Source organism: Cryptomeria japonica, chromosome 5 (genome assembly GCF_030272615.1).
Source record: "Cryptomeria japonica chromosome 5, Sugi_1.0, whole genome shotgun sequence".
Classification (NCBI taxonomy): Eukaryota; Viridiplantae; Streptophyta; class Pinopsida; order Cupressales; family Cupressaceae; genus Cryptomeria; species Cryptomeria japonica.
In genome coordinates, this window is record NC_081409.1 from 4,695,990 (window position 1) to 4,713,819 (window position 17,830).

At 41.3% G+C, this 17,830-nt stretch overlaps 1 protein-coding gene across 1 annotated transcript in view; it reads left to right on the plus strand.

The window, feature by feature from the left end:
• Window positions 1-17,830, plus strand: part of LOC131077958 (uncharacterized) — a 41,817-nt gene that overhangs the window by 3,458 nt on the left and 20,529 nt on the right. The window contains exons 4-8 of the mRNA XM_058015556.1: window positions 100-276; window positions 365-431; window positions 529-617; window positions 889-1,014; window positions 1,129-1,263. Coding sequence (XP_057871539.1) covers window positions 100-276; window positions 365-431; window positions 529-617; window positions 889-1,014; window positions 1,129-1,263 — 594 coding nt within the window. The remainder of the gene's footprint in view (window positions 1-99; window positions 277-364; window positions 432-528; window positions 618-888; window positions 1,015-1,128; window positions 1,264-17,830) is intronic.

Below are 17,830 nucleotides of genomic sequence, written 5' to 3' on the forward strand. Positions count from 1 at the left end.
TAGCTATTTTAACGAATATGTTAAGAGTTGCTCTAATGTTGGCGGTGATTCTATTGAATAAAGACATATTTACATTAAGATGAAATATTTGTGTTGCAGCTCATAGATGTTCGGGGAATTCACAAATTAGTTGCCCTTCTTTCTCATGAAAGTTCTTCTGTACGCTTTAATGCATTGTTGGCTTTGGGAAATTTACTTCGCCATTGCCCAACTACACATTCTGAAGCATTGCGACTTGGGGCTCTGAGAAAGTTGGCATTAATCTTCCACGAAGCAGTCAGTAAATCCAATGCTATTCATTATTCATACAGAAAGAAATCATGATGTTCTATAACTTCTAATTTTGAGTGTTATGGTCTTTCAGCGAGAAGAACCTCAGCAGAATCTGTGCATGGACACTTTTCTCTGTCTTTGTGACTCTGATTTACCTGGTAAGCATTTTTTAAAGCGCCTCTTATTATCTGCAATAATTTTTGTTTACATTTATTTGGATAGGCTTTGAATTTTATTTTCACTTGCATGGAGCAGGAATGTTTCATGAATTGCATCACAATGGATTAATTAATCAAGCGCTTGTCTGGGTACATTGTACAACCAGCAAGAGGATCTGCAAAAAGGCAAGCTTTGAAAATATTGAATATTGGTGCAGTTAAGTAGGCCTTTCCTTTAGCTTAATAAAACAGGTGCAAATTTCAGCAAATACTTTAAGTGAGCTTGATTACTGTTTTTCCTGTTCATAATTTTTTGTTGATACTTGCTAAGATGTTCAGCAAAATAAAGTCAAGCTATTTAGAACTTGTATGTTTTCATATAGTCACATATTTGATACAAATTATTACTTTTGATGATACAAAGGCCTCTACAGCTCTAAATTGTTATTTTCTACAGGTTATTGAGTCCATTAATGTTTTACTAGATAAGACTGCAGAATCTCGTAATAGATTGCTTCAACTTCATGTTGTTCAACCTTTACTCTCTGTTATAAGAACCAGTCCATGCAACAAACTTCGTCTGGTGAAGATCTTCCTATTGGTTCTCCCTCTTGTTTTGTGTACTCAATATTTTTCTATTTTGTGGAAACATTTGACAACCTTATCTGTATCTGAGACAATTTTACCTGTCTACCAGGTTGCGCTTATGGCTCTGGAAAGTGCTTGCTGCAAGGAGGATGGTGGAATGCAAAGAAATGATTTTATATGTGATGGAGGAGTGAAGACACTGATGCAAATTATAGAGTCCAAGAATGTCGTTTTGCTTGTTCAGGTGGATGCATTCTATGTGCTTTAAACAATCTTAGCTTTCTTAAACAATTGTAGCAGGCAATACAAATTTAGACTTTATCCACACCATGCCATAGGTCTTAGGATTCTACAATGTAACTTTTTCAAGACATCTTAATCCATGTAGGTTGGGAGTCACGACAAATCGCACATTTTCTTTAAAGTGTCATTATCAGTAGCAATATCACTTCCCTCACAGGAAAGTGATATAACTAGACGCCTTTCTTCTTTCTTTGTTGAGACTAGTGGCAGTCGAGCGTGCAACTTCTCCCATTAACCACAACCTTGTTAAGGGGAGAATTGCTAATGATACAGTTTCAATTTTAAATTAACAACATTATTGTTTGCATTACGTTGCTGTAAATACACCATATGTTATGAACAAAAACTTAGAGCTGGGGTTTCTGTCATTTTTTGTTGTAGTAGTTACAGGGGAATTCAAAGGGGTGGGAGAGGGGTAGCAGCATGCCGAGTCCAATTAGAATAGAACTACAAGTTTCCCATCTAGATCTTGGCCCATGTAAATTGAGAAGATAACTTATGCACCAAATAGAGTCAAGACAAATCCAAAAAAAAGTGTTGGTTTGTATCTTTGTGGTAATCCCTTCTAAGAATTTTATAGATGGGTGATAAGATCAGTAGAATACATAATTTGCAAATGGTAGTAGATGCCATACACTTCACCTATAGTATGCATTAGGATATTTGTAGCCAACTTATTTTTGATGAATAGGCCTTCTCTATTAATAAGAAATATTAGAGTACATATTCACAAAAAAAGGCCGGGGGATACAAGATCACCCCGCGAGAGTCACTCGGCCAGTGGCCGGAAACAAAAAACAACAACAATCTATTCATCAAAAAACTTCCTCAGGCAGCCAAAGCAGGATCAGGGTCATCTTTTTTTGCCCCATACATCAGCGAGGCTAGGAGTTGGGTCTGGCACAGACCACCCATCTTTAGGATCTCTTTCAATTTCTCCTTCCTCTTGCTTGGGAGGCGAGATCGCCAAATCCAGGCGAGGAAACTTGGAGGTGGTGGCAGAGGGCCACCCAGAATCAACAGCAGGAGGAGCAAAGGCCACAGGAGCATCAGAGGGCCACCCTGAGCTAGAGCCATGCCGCAGCGGGGAAGCCGACCGGCGACGTCAAGCAACATCTCTCCCGCCCGATGGGCGGTGGGGAGGCTAGGACCACGGGGTCTGAGAGCGGCGGGCAGAGGAGCTGTGACCGCGTCGGCGGCCACGGGGCGGAGTACATTCGAGAGAGACAGAGTTCGACGGTACTTAGGCAATTGCACAAGGGGCATTACCCCAGTGTTGAAGGAGCTCCTGAAGGTGGGCCCCCTCAAGGGCCACCTTGTCAGCTTGAACCTGAATTTGCATTAATACATTGTTACAAAGGCAAGCATTAGCATAAAGCGAAACATTAATATCCAAGCAGCTGTGAGAAAAATAACAACATTTCTATCCTTCCAAAGAGTGAAAAGGATCTCCATTCTGAAAGCATGCCATATCTGGGAGAACTTATAGGGGATTCTAGGCAACTCACCCAGAAGAGCCATGTGCCAGGAAAATGGCTCAGGCCGAAAAGGCCGAAAAAAGTCATGAATCGAACTCCAATATTGTTGAGCTCTTCTACAGAACCAAACGATGTGCATAAAAGTTTCTGGGTGACCACAAAAAGGGCATCAAGGGTCAGGCACTCCCAAATGCTTGAGTCTGGAACCCAAAGGCAGACCTTGAAAGAGAACACACCAAGCAAAGTGAGCAATCTTAGGCTCGGTGATGGCGGACCAGACAGCCAAAAACCTGAATCTCCAGGCAGTCTGGGAAGACTGCAAGTGCCACCGTTGGTTGAGAGTATGAGCCATAGGCAAGTGAGGAACCAACCAGAGATAACCCATTTTGGGTTTGTAGTTGGTAAAAGGAGTCCAGGGATACCACTTCCAGTCTTTCCACCAAGGTCTAACAGACCAAATATCGAGCTTATGAAGCAAATTTGAGGGAAGGGCCGAAACCAGAAGGTCATAAGTCTGCCGATTTCGCTGAGATAGGCGAAACTGGACCTGGAGGTCCTCCCAAGACTGAAGGCTCATAGTAGATCTGGAAAAAAGATCCTTAGGGGTACGAATGCCGCACTTGTGAAAGTGCAGAGCACTGACACCTTGAATTTTGGCCAAAGGTAACCCTTGCACCTAAAAAAGAGGGGACCACTAGAGGTTGTGTTGATTCATGGATAAGCCGTCCTGAAAGCCATTGCCGGCCCACCGCAGCCAAGGCTTGATAGCTTCCCAAGCACGCCAGATACTTTTGACCACAAAAGTGCCTTGTATCTGAATAGGGTCTGTCATGGTGAGCAAGGTTTGCAAGCCTATCCCCTTCCAGGCTGGCCTTTTAGAAGGAAAGCTTGAAGAAATGCAATGTCGGAGAAGAATTTTCCAGGCCTCGTCTCCAGATAAGGCTCTAATAACCCATTTAGCACATAAGTCCAGCCCTTAGTTCTGGGTGGAAATAAGGCCAAGTCCTCCGGATTCCTTGGGGAGACATCAGTACTCCCAAGCAACCCTGTGAAAACCATGATGGTTAGACTCAGAGGCCCAAAGAAAGGCTCGCAGAAGTCTTTCCAACTTCATGTAAGAGGCCTTTGAAGGAGCCCAACATGAAGAATAGTAAACATGGGTGGCGGCCAACACTTTGGAACAAACTTGGAATTTACCAGCCAAAGAGAGGGGCTTGGTGATCCAGTAGGCAAGCTTTTTCTCGATTCTGTCTAAGACTGCCTGCCAGAGATCCGAAGGCGAAGCTTGGAAGGCAAAAGGAATGCCCAGAAAGAGAAATATTTCGCCATGCTGAAGCCATTTCCAGTCATACTGAAGGATCCAAGGCAGAGCAGGAAGAAAGGACTGTCTGTAACATTGCGTCTTGTGCCACTGAATGGCCGAACTAGAAGCCAAGCAAAAAGTGTTAAGACACTGAAGAGCGGATTGCACGTTATCTTCATCCTCAATGAGAGTGAGAAAGGAATCATCGGCAAAGTGGCCATTGACAAGCTAGGAAGGTGACTCAGGCAGGGAGATACCACGGACACGCCCAACAACGATAGCATTAGCAAGTAACCAAACCCTTTTGCTGCAAGAACATATAAAGAAGGAGCCAGAGGGCACCCCTGGCGAATGGATCTAAAAAGGCCAAAAGCCTCAGACTGCCGGCCATTAATGGTAATGCAAGCCGAGGCATCCCCGAATAGCATCTGCATAGACTAGATGAACCGGGGACCAAAGCCTAGGGCTTTGAGCATAGCCAAGATAAAAGGCCATTCAATGCGATCATACGCTTTAGCAAAGTCAATCTTAAGAAAGATTGCCCCTTGTTGAGAGCGTCTGGCCCAATCCATACCTTCCCAAACAACAATAATATTGTCCAGAATAAACTTGGATTTAATAAATCTAGTCTGTTCCGGGCGGACAATAAGCGGTAGGAGATGCCGAATCTTAAGGGCCAAAGCTTTGGCAATGATCTTATAAGAGACATTAAGCAAGGTGATAGGCCGCCAATTGCAAATGTCCTTTGGGTCCCCAGCCTTAGGGATAAACTTGATGTTACCTTGATTAATCATTTTTCCCAAGGAGTGGGAATGAAAAGCTTCCAGATAGACCTTATGAAGGTCAGGACCAACACAAGGCCAAAGAGCTTTGTAGAATTCACAGGGGAAGCCATCACAACTCGGGGCTTTGTCATCTGCCATAGAAAAAGCGGCTTCTTTGAGATCATCAATGGTTAGTAAGAGATCACAAAAGGCCTGTTGCGAGTCAGAGAGCCGTTTGGGAACAACAGCTAAGCAATCTTGTAAGGCTTGGGTTTTGGTTGGAGAATCTCCCTGCGCTGTGAACACCTTCTCATAATGACGGACAAAGGCTTGCAATATGTCATGCAACTCGGTGAGAAGAGCCTATCCCTCTTTTATTTTCTTAATCCCAACAGAGGTCTGACAGGCACGTAGAGCCAGGAAGAATTCCTTAGAAGCCCTATCGCCTACCTTTAGCCAGTGTAATCTGGCTTTGATTTGAGCTCCTCTGGTAGAGTGACTATCAACAACTTGCTTCTGATGTCGGAGCTAGGCTAAACGGAGTTGCAGGGTAGAATCAAAGGGATTCAAAGCCAAAGCTTCTGTGGCGGCACATAGAGCTTTGGTGGTCACATCATACGACCACCTGTGGTAGATGGCAAGTTGCCTACCATAAATGCGCAGAAACCTCGCAGAGCGGGAAATGGCGTCATGCCACCACTCAATCCAACCAGTGTGATGACGGGACATTGCTTTGATTTGAGCTCCTCTGGCAGAGTGACTATCAGCAACTTGCTTCTGATGTCGGAGCTGGGTTAAACGGAGTTGCAGGGTAGAATCAAAGGGATTCAAAGCCAAAGCTTCTATGGCGGCACGTAGAGCTTTGGTGGTCACATCATACGACCGCCTGCGGTAGATGGCAAGTTGCCTACCATAAATGCGCAGAAACCTCGCAGAGTGGGAAATGGCATCATGCCACCACTCAATCCAACCAGTGTGATGACAGGGCCTTGGCTCAAGATTTCACACTCTTTGAATGTGGGCCATTGTGGACTGATGGTGCAAAAGAGACGTGTTGAGGTAGAATTGCGTTTTGGAAGGACGCTGCCTAGCTGTCTGCCATTCAATGCTAAACTTTATGGGGAAGTGGTCTGACAGCGTCACATCAACAAGAGGAGTGACGGGCAGATCAAGATCTTCAGAAAAAGAGAAAAAAGATTGCGCAGATATCATAGCACGATCAAGCCTTTTAAGAATTCTGTCAGAGCTAGCTCTGAAATTAGACCAAGTGTGCCAGACCCCACCAGGACGGCGGCGGTTGGTGTTGGGGTCGAAAAGACCCAATTTATTGCGCATATAGTACCAGGCTTCCCGCTCTCCAGCTGTCTAGCAAAAAGGCAAAAACCGTCCTTATCAGAAGCCACCTCAACCATATTGAAGTCCCCACACATGACCCAAGTGGCAGGTGGAAGATTATCCGCGATCCATTGCCAGAGGTACGATCTTTCAACCGAATCATTCGGAGCATAAACATTAACGATCCCAACAGAATGATTATCAATAGAAAGCAAAACCCAGACGACGTGTTGCATGGGATCAACCCCATGAGAAATAACTGCAGAGCACCACCGAGGTGAAAGGAGAGTGACGACTCCCCCTCGACCAGCTTCATGCTGGGACGAAAAAACAAGGCTATCTGGCCAAATAACACGACATGTAGCATTAAGCATGAAACCTGCAATTTTAACTTCCTAGAGGCAAAGAAAATCCAAGCCTACAATATATTGACGAACATCTTGAACATAATACTTTCTGGCGAGGTCTGTGAGACCTCGAACATTCCATGAGATGTAATTCATGACAAAACCAACATATCATTTTCGTCCCCAAGAGAGGAGAAGCTATTGCGTAAAAAATCCTGTTCCCCACTGGAGATGACTTGCCGTTTTTCTGAACCACCATCTACAGTCTCAGCACGCCCTGAAGGGCTGCGAGAACGACGTAGAGAGTGTGGAGCAGAAATCGCAGACACAGCCTGAGGAGTGTGCACCCAAGGAGGGCGAGCAACACCCTCAGAAGAAGCATTCCCCTGTTGAGCAGGGTTTGAAACCGGAGTGGGGGCTGCCTGGGAGGACGGAGACTGCACAGGAGGATTTGTTGTCGATTGAGAACTAGAACCAACGAGAGTCTTTTGGGCCGAAACCGCAGGGGTTTTTCCTTTACAAACCACAGTGGTCCATTCATCCTTCTTGGCTCCCTCCACTGGTCGAGAGCCAGATTCCTTAACAAGGGGTTTTAATTTCGGAGTTGCCAAGGGACAATCCCTGATCTTGTGATCCGCCGATTGGCATCGATAACAAGTGTTGGGTAGGTTCAGATAAAGCACCTTCTGGGTGAAGGTGTTATTGCCCACTTGAATATCAATAGTTTCTTTTAGGTCGCGAGAAAGGTCGACCTCAACACATACCCTCTTTTGAGGCCAAGCATTAAAAAACGGTCTGGCTTGAGGCAGACAACTTTGCCAACAGATTGAGCAATGGTTTGCATGAAGGGCCAACAAGGCAAAGGAAGACCAGGGAACTCAACCCAGATTGGAACTCGCAATTTTTTGTCATCTGAAACAGAAAAATCGCAAGACCAGCGCTGCAAGACCAGAAGGGACGACCTAACAGTCCATAGACCATGAGAGAGAATAGCCTCGACATGGGAAGGGTTTGAAAAGCGAAACAAAAAAAACTTTTCGTGAGACTTTGGACACCATCAAGCCTAATTCCATGAGGAGACCAGGCTTTGGCAACCCAGTCACGAAGCATGCTTTTAGGAGGGATCCTACCCACAAAATATCCTATCAAAGTACATTTTTCAAGCCAGTCACAGGCATTGTCAAAGTCCTGAACAGGAAGTACAACATCGGGCGAGGACATACCTCGTGAAACACTTTCGGGACAAACTTGCTGGGGCATTTGCTTGGTGGTGCCATGTGGTTTCGTTGCAGCAACTCCAGCCAGTAAATGCGGTTTGAAACACATAGAATGGAACATGCAACCTCAAACCCTAGCAGAGCCAAAATCCGAAACTTCCAAAAAAAAAATGTAGCCACTTATGACTTGCATAACCTTTAAATTAAGTCATCATATCATTTTTATAGCTTCATGTTGGTAATAGTTCAACCTAGGTAGTTTTCATGGCATGTGGAGGATATATATGGGGAAGTAATGGTTAGTATTTGATTGTCATATTGCAAATTTTGATCTCATTGAAGACTTTTTGAGGTTGCTCACTCTTAAGTGGCTTATTGTTATCAAGTAGTTGCATCTTATTTCCTATTACATTCATCTCATATGCAAGTAATTTTGTTAGTAATGTATTAGAGCTTCAATTTGGACATAACGATAGTTTTGAAGAATTGCCTCTATATTGCATACCGTTTTGAAAATTTCAGCCTTTTTTTTTCACTTGAAATTGGATAGTCATTCAAGAAAGCTACAATCCAAATTTCAGCTTTTTGTGGTCAATATTGAGTGTGTTATTGGGACTTTATGTTTTTTCATAAATTTTCTCTATAGGTTGAAATTATTCAAATTCTTTTGATTTCTTTACATTTTCAAAAAGCTCACAAAAATAAAATTTTGCAATGTCAAGCCTCATAATTATAGGGCCACAATCTAGAGATCAAGGCAAGAATCCTTGCACACTAGGGAAAATTCCTAACAAAGGGGATATTGTTTTGAAGTGAGGATCAAGTGGGACTTCTGATATGATGTCTTCTTCTTTAGATGACAAACTATGCTATATTTGGAAGAGTGCCTGCACAATGTGGAATCTGAAATGAAAGGAGAAATAGCTAGCAGCAATGTGCTATTGTTGTCTCTCTGTAGATTCCTTTAATAAGCTTTCAATGTTACAACCAACTTTGCAGTCCCATACATCACTTATCACCAACATTTCAGTCTATTAGAGTGGATCATCTAGACTTTTTCCTTGTAAAAAATGTGATTTTTATGAAAGCACTTTGATTGCCGATTTTGATTAGTTTTTCTTGATTCCCATCAATTTTTTGGAGTTCAAAATGCCAAATTTCATGTAACTGCATAATAGTTTTATTTGTAGGGTCTGTACTTGCATTTTTCGTGTTGTTTTTTCACAGTGTGATTTTTGTTGACTTCACAAGGTGTAGTTGTGGCATGATTATTTTTTCAGTTTACACCCTAGGCTTGTTTGCAATTTGTTAGCTTGAATATTTTTTCTCGATCTATGCTTTTTTCTTTTCTATTGATGGTGTTTTCTGTTTGTTGCTACAACGTGTTGGTCTTTCTGCATTTTCTGATTTAACGTCTTTAAGCCATTTAAGCATTTTCTAATATTCAATCAAATTAAAAAATAAATTAGAAAATGACAAAATATCCTTCTTGAAGAGCACACGGTTATACTGAGAGCGGGGGGGGGGGGTGAATCAGTATAACAACAAATTTCACCAACTTAAACTTTTTCAACTTCCATTACATGTATATAACTTGTCTTATAAACATATTCATTGGTGATCAACATTCACATGTAATATAACAAAATAGAATACAAGATATACACGTGGAAACCCTTATGGGAGAAAACCACGGCAAAATAATGCTTTTATATAATTCTTCTATTACAATATTTGTAGGCACCAACCTACTAGAGGCACCAACCCCTAACTCTGTTTGTGAGCACCAACCCACTGGAAGCACCAACTCCTAAATCTGATTTCATGAGCACCAACCCATTGGAAGCACCAACTCCCCAATCCAGAATTAGTGAGCACCAACCCACTGGATATAAATCTGATTTTCCATCTTTTAATGTTGCTTCAACAACGGATGATGGACATTACAATCTTTCCAAATCTGCACATATACTTTCTTTCACACACATATATATATATATATTTCTTTTCACTACTGTATATACTCTCTTCCACAAATCTGCGTATATCTACTCCTCAATTCACATCTGCATATACATTTCCTTTAAATCTGTATACAAACTAGTGAAAACTATTTCTTAGAAATGCTTCATAAGCCTGTGATAGTCTTCTTTATACTTTTCATAAATTTGTTCATGCAGATCTTCATAAATCTGTTCATATAGGCCTTCACAAATCTGCACTTTATTCTTGGTGTAGATGATAATCTTCAAGGCTTACACACAACTCTCTTGATAACCTCATTTATTCATGTCTGTTGTGATACGTTTCCTCTGCTTTATATTACTTTACATCTGTTCTAATTGAACGGTTATCTTACTGTAGGCACAACACACCCTTTTTCAGAATTATGACTTTAGAATTATATTTTCATAATTCACATCTTCTTTTTGCTTCTTATGTATGTGCAGTCTTTTTATTTTCTTCTACATCCACATCATAGTCTGAAAATAAATTCAGACTTATTAACTCTACGTACTCTTCTTCTTATTCATATAATTCACACCTGTATTTTTCTTTTCAGAATAATAACCGCAGCACCCAACACTATACACAATCACTTACTCCTTTCATAAGTAAGTTCTCTATTTAATATCTTCTCTTGGAGTGAATGACTCTTTCGAAAGGAGTTGTCTTTTTGTTATAATAACAAATTATATTAGTTCAAAATGAATCACACCCTTTAAGCTTCCGTTGTTTCTCTTAGTTATAATAACTATTTTTAATATCATTAGGAACTTTCTTTTTAATGATTTTATCTTGGACGTCAAACATGGGAATCTGAAATAAATATTGATTTTCAAAACTTCTAATCCCATCGTAGTTTCTCTTATGAAATCCACATAGTCAACTACTATTAAAATCACTCTCATGGCTAAAACACTTCGACTTTCATTATTATTGGAGAGTCGAATATGTGCGCTATCTTCTAACATAGTCGCATCTTCTTTCATACTTCATTCTCAATAAATTCGGCATGTAATGAAGTCGACTTTCTGCTGCTATCATAATCACTTCATGAATAATCACGATTCCACCTTTAATACGTATTCATCATATTGTGTTATTTTCTTGATACATATTGTATTATAGTAATTTTGTTCACTGCAAATATAAACTTATTATTATTCTGTTTGTCAATGTCATGGTTAGTTCATATTCATTTCACAAGTAAACCGACTCTCTATTATCTAATCTTCATTGCACTATATTTGCCGACAGTACAAATCCCCGTCTCCTTTTTCTTTTACTTATCACTTCTTGCCCAATTCTTCGATTTCTTCTCCCGTAGTCCTTTCCGGTGTTTTTAATCTGATCACTGCATTATATAACATGAATCGCTGTCTTCAAATTGATTCAAAAGTCTTTTATTATAATCGATTCTTCCACATAATGATCGATAATTATGAATCGATCAGAACAACCGCTAAGTGAATCGATAATTAATTATAATTTTTTGAGTCTGTCAAAGATAATGAGCGCTGCGCCTTATAATTCGTATCAGCAATGAAAGCAAGGATCGGGTTTTTAATAAATCTCATATACCCACGATAATCATTCATTATTGTTGGTTTGGTTTGCTAATGATCTGCTACGTATTACAGTAATACTGTGGACCTTCGTATTGACTCAGCTTTGTTATTTGCAATGAAACCATAATCTGCCAGGAAATAAAATCAGAAGTATGATCTTCCATATGTTGTCTGTTCTCCTTTTTTTTTTAAATAATCTTTGCTCCCTTAATGTTCTTTGACCGCCTGATCATATGTTTTGTATACTGAAGTCTGCAATTCTCTTAACAATCTCTATTCATGGTCATTTGCTTAATCGCTGAAGAATACTTTCTCCCGGAGATAACAAACCTCTATTCCCGGCTGGTGCACCAATGAAAGTGCTGCCTTAAGTAAAGAGAGTCTCTTAATGAGATCATTGAAAATTTTGTCTGTACATGCTTCATATTATAATTGCATGTAATTCCTTTGTCTATAGTCCATAGTTGAAAAACTCGGACTCGCCACGGACTCGGCAAACCAAAAATTTGGACTCGGACTCGGACTCGTGAAAGACTCGTGAAAGACTCGGCAAGGACTCAGCAAAAAAAAAAACCGTAGTTTTACCAAAAAAAAAAAGAAATTAATGCATTTAGAGAACATAAGAGCCATAATTGAAACATTACACATGTCACCTACTCATAGTTTTAGACTTTCAACTCTAAAATGTATAATACCAAGATTTCTTCAATGCTAATTATGCTTTTATATGGAGCCTAATCAGACTCGGAGGTTAAATTTTCCCTACTTCCATCGGCGCAATTTCCCCCTATATTTTTCGACGGGGGTTTGGGGGCAACGCCCCCAAGTTGGGGTCAAGGGGCATCGCCGAAGGATCCTGAAATTTGACTAAGTTTGGAAAATTGAAGAATCCTCCAAAAACTAGATTTTGCATTATAACTCCTGGAGGTCCGAAACCACTCTCAAACATCCTGACAGTATATATGGAATATAACTTAAAGCACTTATACTTAAATGTTATATCCCATATATGAATCTTGACGGAGAGACCAAATTTTTTCACATGTTAAACTCAATTTTAAAGCTTGCATGACATTTTTTCTGGGTCGCGCGAGTCCATCTGAAAGACTCGCGAGTCCATGCAAAAGACTCGCACGAGTCCTTGCAAAAGACTCGCGAGTCTTTCATATGGACTCGCCAGGACTCGCCTCGCGAGTCCTTGGCGAGTCGACTCGTGGCTCCCATGGACTCGCGAGTCCGTGGCAAGTCCGTGGCGAGTCCACGAGTTTTAAAACTATGGTCTATACTTTCTTCCTTGTAAACAACTTGTAGCTTGTCTTATAACTCCTAATCGCTGAAATTCATCTCATAAGTGATTTCAACCACAAACAAGAGAATTGGGACGATGTGCCCACACTTAATGTCTTTTTCAGAGTCACCACAACACTGATATTTATCTTTCTCCATCGATTGCTACACTGCTGTCTTCCAAGGTTCAGTAGATGATCCTGTGTGTCTTTATATAGTTTAGACTCCCATTGCTGATCCTTTCTCTTTAATTAAACCACTGTACTCTTATAATGCTTTACTATTATTATCTCATTAAATGCCTTCTGCATATTATCAATATGACTCTTAACATGGTAAGTAGATATCAATGACGAATACATGACATTAATGATAATATGGTCTTTGTACCTTTGACGATAGCATTTCCATTTGGATTGTGTATTAAGCTCTTTTATTTAAATCACAACTATCCAATTCCTTAACTAATCATCTTTGACATCAATGACAACATTTCCATCACTTCTATTGTTTAAACATAGGCACAAAGAAGGAACATACATGTAAGGTTTAAACATCACATTCTAGTTTTTGTAGAAAATGAGAATATATTTAATTAGGCACATAGACATTAGAAAATTGTTACAGAAAAAAAATGGTTTTTATAAACAAAAAACTGCCAAATACCTAATTTTGCCCTAAAGTGATAAAATTATGAAGATGGTATCTGCATTGAAGGTTTGTGTGGTTTTAAAGGCCTTAATTTGGGTTCCCCTTAACCTTGCGTTGCCCCCAAATCCCCATGAGATAGGGTTGCCCAATCCCCCACTAATTATTGGGATTTAACTCTTGAGCGCGTTGACTTATATGTTAGTGTTGCACAACTTGCTAAAAGTCTCTTTGAATGGGGAAGCTTCCACACACGACATGGCTAGTGGAAGCGGCACCATAACTCATTATGGTTCAGATGAAACTGAACCAAATGTTGACTTTTGTGCTCTTGATGAAGGGCAATATGAAGATTACTGAACGTTGAATGTTATTCTCATTATATATTGACATTTGCCAAGTCAATGAATATTGAATTTATGAGTCTTCTTTTTTAACAAATTATGAGGTATTTAAATATTTTGTTTATTGGCAATTGTAAGTATCATTGTTTCTATAATTTAAATATATATAAAATTTTACACACACACACGAACCTGTATCCATACACAGAAAAATAATAATGTCATACTGGTGTACCTAAACCCCAAACCCATGCCTGTCCCCATATGAGGAACAAGAACTTAATTTAAAAATATACTTAATCAAGCTCACTAGAATAATGCATTAGATATTTTCTCTTAACAGCAATCCAAAGTCTAATGTTGAAATGTATGTTTAGGGAGACTCATAACTAGTATACATAAATAGAGTCTGAAAAACAACAAATACCTTTGGCATATGTTGATGCAGATCACTTCCACCAATGACATTTTCATTGGGATTCATCTATATAAGAATAGTTATTCCATTTTGACCCTCCCGCTTCCCTCAAATGCAAGAAAGAGCATAGACATTAACAATTAATCCTTAGGAACTGAATATCCTCCTTGTTGCTGGTAATCTTGGCACTGAGCCAATATCCACTTTCACTGTAATGTCCCCACTTGGGATTTCCCTTAATTTAAACCTAAGACATCCATTCTAACCACAAATTAGAATAGTAATATATTAATAAATACATTTTTATCAGAATTAGATATATTTTACTATAAAATTCTGAGATTAATTCGAATAATGGATCTTATCTTGATCAGTGTTAGGGGTAAATAACGTATGTTAGTAAGAATAATATTTATAAGTGTGTTATGTTGTGTTATGTTTATGTTTGTCGCTGAGAGGTTCCCGTCGGGTAGTTGGGAGTTGGTGACGGTTGGCAACTTGACCAACCGTCGGGTCTTTATATTGTTTGGTTGGAACCTCGGCAGGGGGGATGGTGTATGGACAATTCTGGACATTGGAATAAAGATATAACTTTCTGGTCTAATTATTATCATTTGTCATTTATGTTATGATTTACAATTGTTCTGTTCCATGAATACTTGGTACGTGCAGGAGATACTGTGTTATCTGATTATTCACCAACTATACCTTTAGGACTAAACATTTTGGCGTCGTTGCTTGAACAAACCTGGAGATAACCATGGCGGCAGGCCGAAGCAATTAATGGGCCGACCATTTAACCAACAATCAATTGTCGTGGACAGCGACACGCACGAAGAGAGTATCGCGGGAGAGGAATGAGAGGATCAGTTGATGACAAACTTGGTGGAGTTGTGGGACGTGTCGATCACGCAGTACGTACGGCGAGAGGCTCAGGAGAGAGCCGTCTTGGAAGGTAAGGTACGTGGTGAACTCACCGTCAGCACCCCCGTCCTTGACCTACTAGGGAGTATTCCAAGGTTACTTGCCAGAAATTTGATTGCACTCCAAGACCAAAGGGAGGAAACGGCAAAGGAACTTTGGCGACAACAAGTTCTTTGACGGTACGAGGAACGGAGTCGTAGGGAGGAAGAGGAGAGGAAGGCTAGTCGGCGCCATACCTCTGGCACTTGATGCCCCTACGACCGAACAAAGATAGACGTACCACTGCTACCAAAGGAGTAAACGAGGGAACTGTACGAAGATCTCTCCGCATAAAAGAACAGGCCGACAATAGACGATGACTAAGGGAGGTTGCTGACTCGAGGAGTCCGGATAAACACAACAGAAGTCGGAGTCGTAGTCGGGAGAGGCAAAAACTGTGTACGTGGAAGGAGTTGGCCGAGGTCACCAGGAACCTGCCACTTCTAGACGTAGCGGAAGAAGATCTCGCCGACCAGGCCCCACACTCAACGTCAAGTGAAGAAGACTCCAGAGCCGAATCACAAAGCACCCAATTGGAATTTTCCGAACAAGGAGAGGAGGCGGTACGAGACCTGCATGAGGAAATCGCCACTATTTTTGAAGCAACGTTGTCTGGCATTAAAAATTTGTCCTTGTCAGAGGGCATCAAAATAGGAAGATTAGATCCGAAAACCCCGGGAAGGAGGGACTATAGAAGCGAAGGTGACCAAAGCTCGGTTGGCAGGGGGCCGACCAGACCAGGAGCGTATGGTACCTCCCGGACACATAGTACCTTTCCGACATATAGCCACTTCTAGGCACTGCATAAATTCATACAGAATAGAACGATGGCACACACCTCAGAGAAGCAAAAACTCCCAAAATTCATGGGCGACGGGTCAGAGGACCCGGTACGACATTGCAAGACATGCGTCACCATTTGGGAAGCAAATGGCTAGGACGACCGGGACTATTGGGTGAAGGCATTTCTGGCCACTCTGCGAGGAATAGCTATCGACTGGTACACAGACCTCGATGCCCAGCATAAAACTTCCTGGACCAATTTGAGGAAGGCCTTCGAGGAAGAATTCAAACTACTATGGGATGACAACGAAATTGTGGCAGAAATTTACAACACCAAACAAGGAAAAAATGAAAGTGTGCGCGCATATAACAGAAAGCTGAGGGAACTACTTAACAAAATGGAGAACCAACCGACAGATGGCCTCAAGAAGCGGTGGTTCGTGGAAGGATTGGTACCATCCTTGAGAAGGACGATGAAAGTGGTCCCTCCGCCATCGTACGATGAAGCATACAACTGCGCCATGGATATTGAAAGTGAAAACAAGACATCTCGGGGGAAGCAACGGACCAGCGATGGTGACAGCACGGACGACGACAACGACGGGGGATCCAAAACCGTGCAAGCACTTTGGAAGGATATGATGAGGATGATGGAGTTAAAAGGTGACAAGGAAAGTGGTAGGGAAGGAAAAGAACTATGGTGTACTGACTGCAAGACTGAAGGACACACTAAAGGAAGTTGTCCCCGTAAAGTTTTTTGTGACATCTGCCAAGTAACGGGACATTCCACTAAGGAATGCCCGTACAACTTGAAAGCACGGAGCACACAAGTGCTCTATGCCCAACCCGACCAAGCCACACCGCTAGTGACACCTCCGAAGCCAACAAAAAACTCTGACGCCTCCCCTGGAAGGTACAATTGACGGGGTAACAATAGATCCAATAATAACACACCAAGGAGCAGAATTCAATACGACGGGAAGGGGCGACCCATGATTCAATGTAGGAAGTGCAACGGATGGGGTCACTTTGCCCGAGAATGCCAAAACAGAGGTGATGCAGGAAGTTTGCTGTGTAGATGGTGTGGTCCAAGAAATCACGAGGACATAGATTGTCCAAAGCAAAAAGGGGTGAACATGCTGGACGTAGAAGGATCAGGAGAAGACGTACTGGCAATCACAAGGTTGGAAAACAAGAAAGCCATGTATCCTGACCCTCCCACAGAAAAAGAAAGGCTCTAGGAGGCAAGGGCGGATATCGAGCGGGCGATGGCTGGAGAGCAGAGGACTTCGCACCTAGTTGCCGGTACACCAGTCCGGTCGGAACCAGAGAAAACTATCATCAAGCAGATATTACAAACCATAATACCCATACGTGTGTCTGACCTTCTACAGACCATGCCACTGCCGTGGTTTGTGTTGTAGTTCTTTGTCACTATGCTGTGTATATACTGTCATCCCTGACACCAGTCCATGTATTCATGCGATCTGGTTTACTGACTTTGTGCATATAGAACCACCCAACTAGGCAATGATGGTGGTGTTCTTCCGGTTTTCCATCCATAAGTATATATAACCATTTTATGCCAAAATGTGAACGAACAACTCAGCTCATCCCCATGCATACCACTAAGAACAAAGATGTTACTGCTTGTAACATAATAACAGTTCTGATCTTATCAATCCATGGTGATGTTATTGGATGCTTTGATTCCTTTCCTTTATATCTCTCAATGTGAGGGAGAGGTCACACCACTTCATCATGTATACCCTTTGGCAAGAGACACACCCTTTCACCATTAGCACCCTTTGAAAGAGTGCAACTCTTCATTATTTCTGCCCTTTGAAAGGGACACAACCTCTCATAATCAGATCTGCACTTATTATTTAAATCAGATCTGCACCTCTCATTTTCAAATTATTCCCCCTCTCAAATGAGGTTCTCTTCTCCCTTTTATATCTCATTGTTGAGGGAGTCGCAACTTTTCCTTTCATGTCTTTTGACTTTTTATTAACTTAATTAATTTTTAATTAATCATATTTACTTATA